At 38.7% G+C, this 15,462-nt stretch overlaps 1 protein-coding gene across 5 annotated transcripts in view; it reads right to left on the reverse strand.

The window, feature by feature from the left end:
- The window catches only part of SEC11A (SEC11 homolog A, signal peptidase complex subunit), a 34,253-nt gene continuing 18,791 nt past the window's right edge, over positions 1 to 15,462 (reverse strand). For 3 of the 5 annotated variants that reach the window (XM_061158773.1, XM_061158776.1, XM_061158772.1), the window contains 4 exons: positions 14,741 to 14,890; positions 6,714 to 6,833; positions 706 to 763; positions 1 to 523 (listed from right to left, as the gene is read on the reverse strand). In XM_061158773.1, the coding sequence (XP_061014756.1) occupies positions 473 to 523; positions 706 to 763; positions 6,714 to 6,833; positions 14,741 to 14,890 (379 nt within the window). In that variant the 3' untranslated portion in view covers positions 1 to 472. Of the gene's footprint in view, positions 524 to 705; positions 764 to 6,168; positions 6,206 to 6,713; positions 6,834 to 14,740; positions 14,891 to 15,462 lie in introns of those variants that run through there. The other 2 variants (XM_061158775.1, XM_061158774.1) reach the window with 2 other exon arrangements.

Below are 15,462 nucleotides of genomic sequence, written 5' to 3' on the forward strand. Positions count from 1 at the left end.
TTTCAATATGCAAAGTCTTTTATTTAAAATTTTGAAAAGTTAAGACTATGACCACCTCAGTATACACCATTCCCATTAGAAGGGGGAATGGCAGTTTCAAACTCGGGCAGAGCTGTATTTTCATTTACAGAATTCTGTAGGCACTTTAGAAGTGAAGCTTGGCTTCAAAATACAAACACTGGGGGCTTTGGCTCAACCTTTTAATATAAAAAATTCACTGATGTACAAAAATGCGAAGTGTGACAGTGACAACATATGAAAATCTGTGACTCAAAGTCCCCTCGAGTGCACGTGGTGGTGCACACACACCCGCCCACACGTGCTCTGGCGTGGAAACATAAACTAATGCAAACGAGTGCTACCAAGAAGCGCCGACATATGTTCTCCATTCCACCAACCACAGATCGGCATCTACTCCAAACATTCAGTAACAAAAAGTACAGCATCTTCCAGGAACAGCAAGGCAGACTTCTTACTCACGATGGACCAGCACAAATAAACCCAGCAAAAAGAGCACAGCGTACTAGAAAATAAACACAGAAGCACAAGTCAGAGAAGCTTGGAAAAGTTCACAAAGCCTCAGTTAATTAACTGGCCTCTGGGACCATGATAAATCACTAAATCATCCAACTGGCCTTTCATCTTTTAACTGTAATCCATTTAATAGTTTCCAAAACTCATGAAACACAAAGTATCAGATCTTACCTTAAATTTAGGATAGTCATTCATGAGGATCGTCACAATCCCAATATAAGGAACAAATCTAAACAAACAAACAAACAAGAGATTGAGCATCACAGAACTTTCTAAGTAGCTATTATCATTTACGGAACATTCTCAGTTCTATCTTCCATTGAATACTAATTTTCGGCTGACAAAGTCCACTTGTATATACTGTTCTATTAGACTCTTTCAACAGCCCATGTGATAGGGAAGTTAGCGATATCACCATTTTATAGATGAGGAAACAGTTGCTCATGCCCAAGGTACATGGCAGAACCAGTACCAGATCTGAGGTATCTGACCTCTAGTTGGTGATCCTAATGCCACATGCTTATTCAGTGTCAGGGGCTGGGCTTGTTGTTATAACCTTGGGAAAGCTGTCAGTCTAGCTGGGGGGATCAGGCAAACACAGCCAGAACTTTACAAGGTACTTCATGTTAAGTGTCCCAAAAGTGAGTGTAACAGCTCTATTATAGTACTTAAGATTTCACCACTCTCTCCTTTTATAACCATTTGTAATCTGACTTGGGCTCTCTTCATCCGGAAACTTCTTTTGGAATAGTCTAAACCCCTGGTAGCTCAGTTGGTAAAGAATCTGCCTGCAATGCAGGAGACCTGGGTTCGATCCCCGGATGAAGGAAAGAATACAACTACTCACTCCAGTATTCTGGCCTGGAGAATTCCATGGACTGTATAGTCCATGCGGTCGCAAAGAGTAGGACATGACTGAAGCAACTTTCACTTTCACTGCCTGCAGAAGATTCATCTCAGCTTCCGTCTTCCTTTTCATCTCTCCAGCATTTGACTTTTGATGACCTGAAACCTGCCCATGAAACCTTTCTCCTTGGGTTCCATTAACACACCAGTCTCTTCCTCCACCTCCACCTACTACCTCTTGGCTGCAACACCTGTTTTTTTATTTTTCACTAGTTCTTGCTTTCCTGTCATCCCTAAAGTTTGTGCCCTCAAACTAGGTAAAAACCACATATTAAATAATCTCATAGCACCTCATATATTTTCTCAGAAATCTTCATCATGAGTTTAATTACAGAATTAGCTGCCTAACTAGCTGGACAGTATCTGTCTTCCCTACTAGACTCTAAGCTCTCCAGGGGCAAAACCAGTGGCAATCTGCTCCCCACTGTATCTTCAAGGCCAAACATGTTATATACACGGCACACAGTAGGCTTCCAGCAAAGACTGACAGACTGAAGGTTGGGATGTCCTGGCCTCGTCTTTTCTCTTTCCCTGGGGAATCTCATTTCCTCCCAGGACTTCAATTCTCCCCTCAAAACAAAAGACTCCTCAGCATAAAAATTCAGGGGAGAGAGAGATGTGGGAGGAAACAGCTGTTAGAAATGTACAACTTTCTTTTTCTTCCTCTGCTCCTGTTGGATTCCAGAGTGGATTGGGTGATACCATCCTAGAGAAGGGAGGCTGATCTTCGCCTATTTCAAAGTATCTCAGACATTTTTATTCAGGGCACTCACAACTGTTGCACACACCAAAGGTGCACAAACATAAATGACCTCCTATATAACACCTCCACCATCAAAGGCTCAGGCAGTCTTGAAAAACAGAAGTTTTGTCTGGGGTGCATTTTACTTCCTTTTGAGAACTCCTCTTACTTCCTGTTTCCTGTCCCCACCCCCATCCTACCCTTCTCCCTTCTGGCAGTACTATCCAGACCCATCTCTCGTCCTCCCCAGACTCCCATTCCTGTAAGTTGATGTTTCTTAAAACCTACACCTCTGTTGTGAGAATCACTTGAACAGCTTGTTATGATGCTCTATCTTCCCAGGTTTACTGAGTCAGCGTACCTCCGGATGGTCAGGCCCAAATGACACTTCTGCACATTTAAGTACAAGAAGCACAGCTTTAGCCACTGAGATGTATGGAACAGGTGTGTAGTGACAGTAACTTCCTCTTTTAAGGACCATGATTTAGTTTCGACCCCTGGGACCTCTAAGAACTGAACAGTCACTACAGAATGGCCTTGCTAAAGCTCTAGGAGGGTAGATAAAGGTTTTCTATATTTTTAATACATATATTTTTTTCCTTTTAATGCAACAATTCTATTTCTTTTGTCTCATTTATAACATCTGAAATAAGCAACAGTTTCCAGTCTTTCAGAAAGAAAATCATCTAATTTAAGAATATAAAGGCAAATGCCTTTCAGTAAAATGCAGATTAAAAGTTATAAAAGCATCTGTGACTTCCATGAAAACAATGATCAGGCTGCCAATTCTGGCCTGATGAGCAATCAGCAGCCATTCTCAGGGATAGAGGCTTCCAATGTCACCTCCATGCAATGATATCTATGCTCAAAGAACCAATGATTACACAGTCTGCATACAGGTTATCCGTGGAAATATTTTTTTCCCCTAAAGGTGGTTTTACCTTGCTTACCATAAGTGAAATAGAAGCAACCTGATCTTTAAGAGTAACAGAAGTAAAATATAAGGTTGCCAGAATATGATAGGCAGTCCAAAGTCAAATGAAAATTTCGTTATTTGTACCACTGATTCCCTCCATGGACAGACAAGAGCTGCTATCATCAGTCATCTTAAATTCAAATCATGTGCACTTTTTTCCTACTGAACTCAGATAAACTCTGCTGAAGCAGAGTTGATAATAAGCGAAAGTTTAAAATAAGTTAAAAAAAAAATGCCATTCACAAAGCCAACTTGAACACCAGACAGTGTGGCAAGTTAACATCTAGAAGGCAGAGTATAGGGTAAATACGTATTCCCGGGAGTTCTCGGTATCAAAGGTGCTGCTGTGAAAGGAGCCTCAGGAGGAAGAAAGAAGAACCATCTGCTGATGTTTTGGGTGAAAATAATCTGTCAGATGTCAAGAGAGGTCTATGCCTGGGAAGTCTGGACCCTAGAAGCTGACTTAAGAAGGATCACTATTTCTATCCCAGAATGATCTGTTTCAAGTTAAGTAAAAAGTACATTTTGAAAGCCTCCTCTATAAACCTGATTACTCTGGCTTAAAACTCTGATTACTCTGGTTTATAAACCTCACTTACTCTGTTCCTTCCTTTATTTTTATTCTCTTTACCATTGTCAATATTTTTCTATTTCCTGATATTCTGCCAGGCTTTCTCCTTTCCTCCTGTTGCTTTCTACCCTTCTGAGACTAACAGCTTCTCTTGTGTTTTTCAACTATCTTAAGTTAGAAAGAATCACCCCTATTCTTAGTAGGTTCAGTATTAGTTTCACTTTCTAAAATTGTTTTATTACATGCTTCAACATGAATGAACCTTGAAAACGTTATGCTAGGTAGAAGAAGCCAGACATAAAAGACCACATATTTAAAAACAAACAAACATATATTATAAGATTCTGTTTATACAGCATGTCCAGAACAGGCAATCCATAGAGACAGAAAGTAGATGAGTGGTTGCCAGGGGCTGCAAGGAAAAGGGGACAAGGAGTGACTGCAAATGAATACCCAGTTTTCTTTTCGGGGTGTGGAAATGTTCTGGAATTAAATAGTGGTGACGGTTTTACGACTTTCTGAATATAATAAGACCCACTGTACTGTACACTTTAAAATGATAAATTTTATATCCCAATATATGTGAATTATAGCTCAATAAAAAATGTTTTAAACTTGTTTTTATTTAGTGCCTTAGGCTTCAGTGTGCAGCTGTTTGAGAAAAAAAATAATAATTCCAAGGTTTGGGTACAGTCTGACTCTGAAATGTAGTTTAGTGTTTTATAAACACAATTTCCACAAAAGGAGGTGATGTGCCCCATTATGTGTCAGGGTTAAGTGGTGACTGGATCGACAGAAAGTGAATTTGTTCACTTAAGGCTGTGCTACTGCCTCTCACATCCCAGGTGCTTACACTTCAGGGAAGGTTACTTAATTCAGAGAGTTCCAGACCATAACATTTTTTGTATTAAAAGCAAGAAAAAGGTCTATAACTTTCAACGTTGGGACTTTAGAAATGACACTGTATACAGTTAAGGATTAAAAAAAAAAAAAAATCTTCAGAATGACAAGCTACTTGAGAAAAAGAAAGCCTGGTTTCTCCCCCTTTTCATGGGATGATGCATTTTTTACCCCAAATGGGGCCAAAGTGAGCAGACAGAGTAGCATGAAACACCTCACAATCAAGATCTAGATAAAGGGACACTGTCATACCAGTAGGAGTATAAATAAAACTGTACAGCAAAACTTGCCAAAAGCCTTAAAATACGCTGTTTCACCAGGTCACTCCACTTCTAAAAATTTACTGTGAAAAAAGCACTGGGCAGAGCCAATGAGACATGTAACAGGGATGTTCCTCATTAACATTGTTCACAATTTTAAAAAAAGACAACAATTGAAGGCATCCAACACATAGGAGGTTGGCTAAATAAAAATGTGGTCTTTCCACATAGTGGAGTAGCATACAACTTTGATGATATTAAAATGATGATATGGAAATAAGTCTTTTGATCTGTGGATACTACTAGTAATATTGGGGGATAAAAAAGAGGTTATAAGCAGTGTGACCATTCTTTCCCCATACACAAAATGTGTTTATGTCTGTATACACACTTACATATTAAGATCTGCATCTTTATACATAAAAGATTAAAAGAACATGAACCAAAAAGTTAAATATTTATGGAGGGAGTGAAAAGGAGAGAAGGGATTTTGCTTTTTGATGTCTGTTATTTCCTTGTGTTTCTACAAGAATTTGAACATTTGCAATTAAAGGAAAAACAAAAAGACTCAAAGAAGTTGATACTACCAGCACCTTGGGAACAGAGGGAAATGGGGACTGTGCCTTCTCTGAAGCCCTGATGTATCTAATTTGAATTACAAAAGTATGTTTGGCTCCATCCTAGGAAATCAAGTTCCCTTGAACTTGAGGCATACACAAAATCCAGCTCTGCTGAAGACAAAACACCTTGGTGCTTTTTCTGACCCACTGTCTTTAGCCCCAAACTGAACATCTCTTACACTGTAACTTTTACTTAACAACTTGAACTTATTTCTTTACGGGAACACGGTTCATCGGTCCCACTGTTGGCTCATGGGACCACTGAATCCACCGCGTCTGTTCTAGGTTAGGAGCAGGTGTCCTGACAGTGGAGGGGAGTACCACAGGCATCTAAATAGTGAGAACAAGTGCTGCCCATCTCAAGTGTTATACCAGCAATTTGGGGGTGATGGTTAAAACAGTGGGTTCTGGAGTCAGCCAGCCATTTTTAGTATCAGTGTGATCTTAGATAAGCAACCTCACAACGTCCGTGTTTCCTCATCTGTAGAATGGAAATATTAGGGTTGTTCTGAGGTTAAAATGAGGTAATTTGTGTCAAGAAAGCACTTAGGATGAGTCTCTGGCACATAGTAAGCCCTAGTAAATGTGAGTTATTGTTAATACTATTAATAACATGAAGGTGGTAATAATTCCATATTTCCTCATACCGATAACTTACAATTCCTGTCCTCCACTCATCTGTTCTCCTGATAAAATCTGAAATAAACAGGCTTAATATAACTTTAAAATTTCATTTGACCTCAGTAATTTCACAACTAGAAATAAAACAGTATGGAATACATTATCGGGATGAAATTAATCTAGATGAACACTTTCAGTTGCTGACTCAGTAAATACTTACGAAACATGAGTTTTAACAAGGAGGATTAATATCACTCTGGATCCCCAGAGCCTAGCACAGAACAGACATCAGAGTACATGGGAGGTGCACTAAAACATTTCATAAATGAATTAAACAAATGAATTTTTAAAACTGTCACTCTAATTCATCCTCATCACTAATATTCTGTTCTTTTTCATCAGTCCACATTCTCCCCTCTGGAGCAATAAACCTGAAGTTACAGATGTGTTTTAAGAAGCGTACGTTTTCAAAAGATACAAGATGAATTTGACCAAAACAGGACCACCACTACATTCAATTGTGTATGATCAGCCAATACAAACGAGATGGCCAATGTGTCATAAATCTCCCCTCTATACTTACCCCCTTGCTCTCCCCACAACATCTTTTTTCTCTAACCAATGTTGTCCTTGTTTATAGAGGCCTCGGTCATCAACCGCATTATTATCTCCTTTGGTTAAAAACTTGATATGTCCATTTTGCCTTAAAAGAGTAGGGGAAATCCAAGTCATCGAATACCTTCATGCCATTTCAAAGTACAAAATTTGCTCATGATAACTGAAAATTCCTATGGAACTGTGGTATTTTATCATCATTCCCAATATAAAAATAATTATTTAGCCAAAAGATGTTCACAGCTGTGTTGTTTATAACAGGAAAAAACTGAAAACAAGCTAAAAGGCTAACAGGAGTTGAAATCCATACAAGCATTAAGGATAATGATATAGAAAAACATTTAATGACATTAGAAGAGCATACAAATTTTATTAAGGTAAAAAATATTACAAAATAGCATGTACAGAATAATTTTTTATATTTTTATTTTTATAATAAAACAAACACAAACCACCCACTTTCTGGAAATACCAAGAGCAAAGGAAAACACTAAACTATTCTACAGGATATAATCTGCGAAGTGAAGACAATGGGAAACTGCAGAATGACCCAGTTTCTTTAACCAATAAATCGCAAGAAACAAAGAAAGTTAGAGAAGGAATTTACAGATCAAATAAAAGACATAAAGCTATATTAACCAAATGCAACTGAGGACGTCCTTTAAATCTGGATTGAAACAAATTGCTGATAAAAGTTAAGACACAATTGGAAATGTGAACAAAGATTGGAAACTTAATAATACAAAGAAACGTTTGTTCATTTTTTTAGATGTAAGCATGCTAATTATAAAACAAACACAAACCACCAACTTTCTGGAAATACCAAGAGCAAAGGAAAACACTGGAGCAGCCGTGAAGAGATACCCACATTCAAGGTCAGGAGGGGCAGCCGTGAAGAGATGCCCCGCGTCCAGTTAAGAGAAAACCAAGCAAGATGGTAGGTGTTGCGAGAGGGCATCAGAGGGCAGACACACTGAAACCATAACCACAGAAAACTAGCCAATCTGATCACAGGACCACAGCCTTGTCTAACTCAGTGAAACTAAGCCATGCCGTGTGGGGCCACCCAAGACGGACGGGTCATGGTGGAGAGGTCTGACAGAATGTGGTCCACTAGAGAAGGGAATGGCAAACCACTTCCGTATTCTTGCCTTGAGAACCCCATGAACAGTATGAAAAGGCAAAATGATAGGATACTGAAAGAGGAACTCCCCAGGTCAGTAGGTGCCCAATATGCTACTGGAGATCAGTGGAGAAATAACTCCAGAAAGAATGAAGGGATGGAGCCAAAGCAAAAACAACACCCAGTCATGGATGTGACTGGTGATAGAAGCAAGGTCTGATGCTGTAAACAGCAATATTGCATAGGAACCTGGAATATTAAGTCCATGAATCAAGGCAAATTGGAAGTGGTCAAACAGGAGCTGGCAAGAGTGAATGTCGACATTCTAGGAATCACTGAACTAAAATGGACTGGAATGGGTGAATTTAACTCAGATGACCATTATATCTACTATTGTGGGCAGGAATCCCTTAGAAGAAATGGAGTAGCCATCATGGTCAAAAAGAGTCCGAAATGCAGTACTTGGATGCAATCTCAAAAATGACAGAATGATCTCTGTTCATTTCCAAGGCAAACCATTCAATATCACGGTAATTCTATGCCCCAACCAGTAATGCTGAAGAAGCTGAAGTTGAATGGTTCTATGAAGACCTACAAGACCTTTTAGAACTAACACCCAAAAAAGATGTCCTTTTCATTATAGTGGACTGGAGTGCAAAAGTAGGTAGTCAAGAAATATCTGGAGTAAAAGGCAAATTTGGCCTTGGAGTATGGAATGAAGCAGGGCAAAGGCTAATAGAGTTTTGCCAAGAGAACGCACTGGTATGGACCTAACAGAAGAAGAAGATATTAAGAAGAGGTAGCAAGAAAACACAGAACTATACAAAAAAGATCTTCATGACCCAGATAATCACGACGGTGTGATCACTCACCTAGAGCCAGGCATCCTGGAATGTGAAGTTAAGTGGGCCTTAGAAAGCATCACTACGAACAAAGCTAGTGGAGGTGATGAAATTCCAGATGAGCTATTTCAAATCCTGAAAGATGATGCTGTGAAAGTGCTGCACTCAATATGCCAGCAAATTTGGAAAACTCAGCAGTGGCCACAGGACTGGAAAAGGTCAGTTTTCATTCAAATCCCAAAGAAAGGCAATCCCAAAGAATGCTCAAACTACCACACAATTGCACTCATCTCACACACTAGTAAAGTAATGCTCAAAATTCTCCAAGCCAGGATTCAGCAATACGTGAACTGTGAACTTCCAGATGTTCAAGCTGGTTTTAGAAAAGGCAGAGGAACCAGAGATCAAATTGCCAACATCCGCTGGATCATCGAAAAAGCAAGAAGAGTTCCAGAAAAACATCTATTTCTGCTTTATTGACTATGCCAAAGCCTCTGACTATGTGGATCACAGTAAACTGTGGAAAATTCTGAAAGAGATGGGAATACCAGACCACCTGACCCGCCTCTTGAGAAACCTATATGCAGGTCAGGAAGCAACAGTTAGAACTGGACATGGAACAACAGACTGGTTTGAAATAAGAAAACAAGTACGTCAAGGCTGTATATTGTCACCCTGCTAATTTAACTTATATGCAGAGTACATCATGAAAAACACTGGACTGGAAGAAGCACAAGCTGGAATCAAAATTGCTAAGAGAAATATCAATAACCTCAGATATGCAGATGGCACCACCCTTATGGCAGAAAGTGAAGAGGAACTAAAAAGCCTCTTGATGAAAGTGTAAGAGGAGAGTGAAAAAGTTGGCTTAAAGCTCAACATTCAGAAAACTAAGATCATGGCAGCTGGTCCCATCACTTCATGGGAAATAGATGGGGAAACAGTGGAAACAGTGTCAGACTTTATTTTTTTGGGCTCCAAAATCACTGCATGTGGTGACTGCAGCCATGAAATTAAAAGACACTTACTCCTTGGAAGGAAAGTTATGACCAACCTAGATAGCATATTAAAAAGCAGAGACATTACTCTGCCAACAAAGGTCTGTCTAGTCAAGGCTATGGTTTTTCCAGTGGTCATGTATGGATGTGAGAGTTGGACTGTGAAGAAAGCTGTGCACTGAAAAATTGATGCTTTTGAACTGTGGTGTTGGAGAAGACTCTTGAGAGTCCCTTGGACTGCAAGGAGATCCAACCAGTCCATCCTAAAGCAGATCAGTCCTGGGTGTCCAGTGAAGGACTGAGGCCGAAACTGAAACTCCAATACTTTGGCCACCTGATGCGAAGAGCTGACTCACTGGAAAAAACCCTGATGCTGGGAGGGATCGGGGGCAGGAGGAGAAGGGGACGACAGAGGATGAGATGGCTGGATGGCATCACTGACTCGATGAACTTGAGTTTGAGTAAACTCTGGGAGTTGGTGATGGACAGGGAGGGCTGGTGTGCTGCAGTTCATGGGGTCGCAAAGAGTCGGACATGACTGAGTGACAGAACTGACTGAACTGCTGCTAATTATAGCTTATTGGAACTAGATGATTGATACATGGAAGTTCATTATACTGTTTTGTCTACTTTTGTGAATGCTAGAAATCCTCATATTAAAAGAAAAATTGAAAAAGAAAAATACTAAGCAAGGTCTAAAATGATAGACCAAGGTGTGAACAGCAGCTATCTATACGGTTTTAAGTTTTCTCTCCAACAAACATATACTACTTTTACAAGCCAGGGTCTATATAAACATCATATTACTTGATTAGACAATTATTAGTTTAATAATACTAAAGAACCAGGCTTCCCTGGTGGCTCAGATGGTAAAGAATCCGCCTGCAATGCGGGAGACCTTGGTTGGGAAGATCCCCTGGAGGAGGGCATGGCAATCCACTCTAGCATCCTTGCCTGGAGGATCCCCAAGGACAGAGGAGCTTGGCAGGCTGCCATTCATGGGGTCGCAAAGAGTTGGACATGACTGAGCAGCTAAGCACATACACATACAAATGAAATAAATTAAAAAATAATAATTATGATACTAAAGAACCATGGGGCTTCTAGTAATCTTAAAATTAATAGAATTTTACAGTTGACAAAGACTATCTTAAAACTAACTCAAATGAGTTTGAGTTAACAGTTTAACTAGAAAGAAGAAAAATAGCTTCAGCTCCTACATGCTAATACCTACTTAGATTCTAAGGCAGAAACTGGCTCACTAGACACTAAATCATCAGCAGATAGAACTAAATTGGAGGTGTTGCAAACACTAAAAACATTCAAGTGCAAACAGTGTCATTAAAAACGAGATTCTAATCATAAAAAATGCAAATATATACAGAGAAAAATAACCTGTAGTTGACAACTCAGTAAGTGAAAGAATGTTTGAAAAATCCTGGACGGTAAAAGAAAACAAGCGTGTGAGGGGGTAGGGATAGTGAGTTGCAAGAGACCATCACGAAAATGCAGAGTAAGGACTAAGTCACCCCCATGGCAGATTCTTCTAAATTCTTTATCACATGCCAGTATTCAATATCATCAAATTATAATACTACCTACAGGCTGAACTTACTATATTAGAGCAGGCTATATAAGATAAAGAGTTTATAAGTGGGGAAAATGTATTAAGAATTGCTCACAGGCTAATACAAAGAGTTATCCAACAGAATTCAGTCACCTGATAACATTTAATAGCTACCTTTCACCTTTTAAATTAAAAAACCAACTTCACTCTCTCCTCTTTCCTAATACATGGAAGACAAGAAACAGGTGAGGGAAAGAGAAGGATTTAAGGAAGATTTTTTTTTGCTGTTTGCCACACTACATATTGCCACAGCTTTCATTCCAATCCCAAAAAAAGGCAAGGCCAAAGAATGGTCAAACTACCGCACAATTGCACTCATCTCACCCGCTAGCAAAGTAATGCTCAAAATTCTCCAAGCCAGGCTTCAACAGTATGCGAACCATAAACTTCCAGATGTTCATGATGGATTTAGAAAAGGCAGGGGAAGCAAAGATCAAATTGCCAACATCCACTGGATCATCGAAAGAGCAAGAGAGTTCAGAAAAACATCTACTTCTGTTTTATCGACTATACCAAAGCCTTTGACTGTGTGGGTCACAACAAATTGTGGAGAATTCTTAAAGAGATGGGAATACCAGACCACATGACCTGCCTTCTGAAAAATCTGTATGCAGGTCAAGAAGCAACAGTTAGAACTGGACATGGAACAACAGACTGGTTCCAAATTAGGAAAGAAGTATGTTAAGACTGTATATTGTCACCCTGCTTATTTAACTTATATGCAGAGTACATCATGTGAAATGGCAGGCTGGACAAAACACAAGCTGGAATCAAGATTGCTAAGAGAAAAATATCAATAACCTCAGATACATAGATGATATCACCCTTATGGCAGAAAGTGAAGAAGAACTAAAGAGCCTCTTAATGAAAGTGAAAGAGGAGAGTGAAAAAGTTGCCTTAAAACTCAACATTCAGAAAACTAAGATCATGGCATCCCATCCCATCACTTCATGGCAAACAGATAAGAAACAGTGGAAACAATGAGAGACTTTATTTTGGGGGGCTCCAAAATCACTGCAGATGGTGACTGCAGCCATGAAATTAAAAGATGCTTGCTCCTTGGAAGAAAAGCTATGACCAACCTACACAGCATATTAAAAAGCAGAGACATTAAAAAAAAAAAAAAAAAAGCAGAGACATTACTTTGCCAACAAAGGTCTGACTAGTCAAAGTGATGCTTTTCCTAGTAGTCATGTATGGATGTGAGAGTTGGACTACAAAGAAAGGTGAGTGCCAAAGAATGATGCTTTTGAACTATAGTGTTGGAGAAGACTCTTGAGAGTCCCTTGTACTGCAAGGAGATCCAACTAGCCAATCCTAAAGGAAATCAGTCCTGAATATTCACTGGAAGGACTGATGCTGAAGCTGAAACTCCCCAATACTCTGGCCACCTGATGCAAAGAGCTGACTCATTGGAAAACACCCTGATGCTGGGAAAGATTGAAAGCAGGAGGAGAAGGAGTTGACAGAGGATGAGATGGTTGGATGGCATCACTGACTCCATGGACATGAGTTTGAGCAAACTTCAGGAGTTGGTGATAGACAGGGAAGCCTGGCGTACTGCATCCATTGGGTCGCAAAAGAGTCAGACACGACTGAGCAACTGAATTGAATTGAAATGACAGTACATATAACCTTACCTGCATGCACATCTCTGGTGTTTTTTTTTTTTTTTTAATTCTCAACTTTAATTCTGAAATATAATTTCCACAAATTTTAACACAGCCTTTATAGATTCCATGATAATCCTTAATCTTCATATGACTTTTGCATTTCTAAGCTCTTTAACTTGTTTCCTCAGGATTTTGTCTTCAGTGCTTAATCAAGAGAGTTTCCACATGCTTTATCCTCTTAGTTCTTTTTAAAAAAATTTTATTTATGTTTAATTGGAGGATAACTGCTTTATAACATTGTGTTGGTTTCTGCCATATATCAACATGAATCAACCATAAGTATATGTATGCTCCCTTCCTCTAGAACCTCCCACCCAAGATAACTTTTTTAAAATAAAAAACTCCATTCAAAGGATCACATATAAAAATGTACAAGTTGTGCTCTACCCAAAGCAGGGTCTGATTTTTTCTGATAAATCTGGGGGAAAGTTGGTCCTGATCTGTTCACAAAAGGCGGTGCTGAGAACAAAATACACAAATACACTTTGAGAATTTGGAAAACACTATCTGTACTGAATAAACCTTCATGATTCTTAAAAAAATAAATAAATAAATAAAACTAAGTTATTCCTTCCTTCCAAGTCACTAATAGAATGCCATTTAAAAATTATAATCTTGGGACTTCCCTGGTGGTCCAGGGGCTAAGACTCTGTGTTCCCAATGCAGGGGGTCTAGGTTCCATCCCTGGTCAGGGAACTAGATCCCACGTGCTGCAACTAAGGCCCAGTGTAGCCAAATAAATAAAAATACTTTCAAAAAAGTATAATCTCTCAATATATTGAGGTACAGAAAGAGAAGAACGGTCAGATCTTTATTTCATCAATGAAGAAAGAACTCTTCTAAGCTAGAATGTTTACAATGATCTTCAAAAAGCAACAGGCGACGGTTCCCTCTATTGTAAGTGGAGAATATAAACTATTTGAGAGGGTTTAAGAATGAGGCAGGATTTATTTAAGGGCTTCCTCATACTCAAGGACCTACATCACTCCCACTGCTTTACCTCCCTCTCATATGTTTTCCAGGACACTCCCTTTTCCTCCATTTCTTTCTGTCTTTCCCTTCTAACTAGGAACGTTACAGATTTGGAAGGGACAGGTGAGGATACGTAGTTGCACAGTGAGCACAGGCTAAGAACCCAGAGCTCATCTTCCTGAACTTCTTTCTGTCACAGACAGGGAAACTGAAACCTGGGACGTGACAGCTTTTGCTCATTGTTACACCCTTCCTCCACCCCCAGTGAATTCTAAAGGTCTTACATATGTTCTTTTCAATTCTAAAATCCTTCTATATTTACAAGAATAAATAATTTCAGATTTCAATAGTTTTCTTTGGAATTTTGAAAAAGTTGATAAATTTGTTCTTACAATGTCTGTGAGATTGCCTTAAAGGTTTACTTTTGAAAGATTAGGGTTACCTCATCCATTATATAAGATCCTTGTTTGGGATCAATCTTTATGTGATGTTTTTTTCTGGGATGATATATAGGGTCACTGATCTGGTTGGGACGTAGAAGAGATCCAAGAAAAACCTCCAGAAAAGCCCTCAAGAAATAGATGAATTAGTAAGTATTTAGTTTTCCAAATGTCACCAAAAGAGGTTCATAAAAATGGACTGGAAGAAGGACCTAGGAGTTTCCCACCATTTCTTAAATCTTTGGGCTATCAAAATGAAATACTGCAAAAACTAAAACACAAACATATTTTAAAATAGAGAAGATATAGTTTGCACATACTTTTCATGAATCTTCAAGACTCGGTGAACTATAGGAATCTCTCTTCCTTCTATCCTAAAAACAACAATTTCTCCCACTCGTATGGGATCTTCAACTCGATTTGTTAGAAAGAGAAGATCTCCTCTATGAAATGCAGGTTCCATGCTGCCACTGGGAGGGAAAAAAGAATATAACAAGAAAAGAGTGTCTGAGATTAAATTTATTTTCAAAGTTAGATATGCAACAAAAGTTATCACCTTTGGAATATACTTAATACATTAACAAATATATCAACATACATGTGTACTGTCCTCCAAAAAAGGTTTCTTTATACTAATTAGTTATACTAAAGGTTTCCTTTAGTTAACTAGTTCCATTGCAACCATTACTATTCAAAGGAGCTTAAATTTTGAAAAGGGCAATGTTACTAATTCCTTAACCTTTTAAAATTTCAAAACAGAATATAAAAGAATGAACTTTATAATCCCTGCCCTTATTCTCCATCTGAAAACACTAAAGATATTCAAATATTCAAATGAGAACCGGATCATCTTCTTCTGCCATTTATAAAGATACAGAGCAAGATGACCTTATGGTTTCAATCCAACAAGAAGGAAAAACAGCTCATCAAGTCAAGGACAGTCAGCAAGAGATAATGCTTGTGCTATCAACTGATTTATTTAAAAAAGAGAAACAAGAAAGAAAACCAAGGACAAAAGCAGAGATTTTTGCCTAAGAATTTC

The sequence above is a fragment of the Dama dama genome, chromosome 13, assembly GCF_033118175.1.
Source record: "Dama dama isolate Ldn47 chromosome 13, ASM3311817v1, whole genome shotgun sequence".
Taxonomy (NCBI): Eukaryota; Metazoa; Chordata; class Mammalia; order Artiodactyla; family Cervidae; genus Dama; species Dama dama.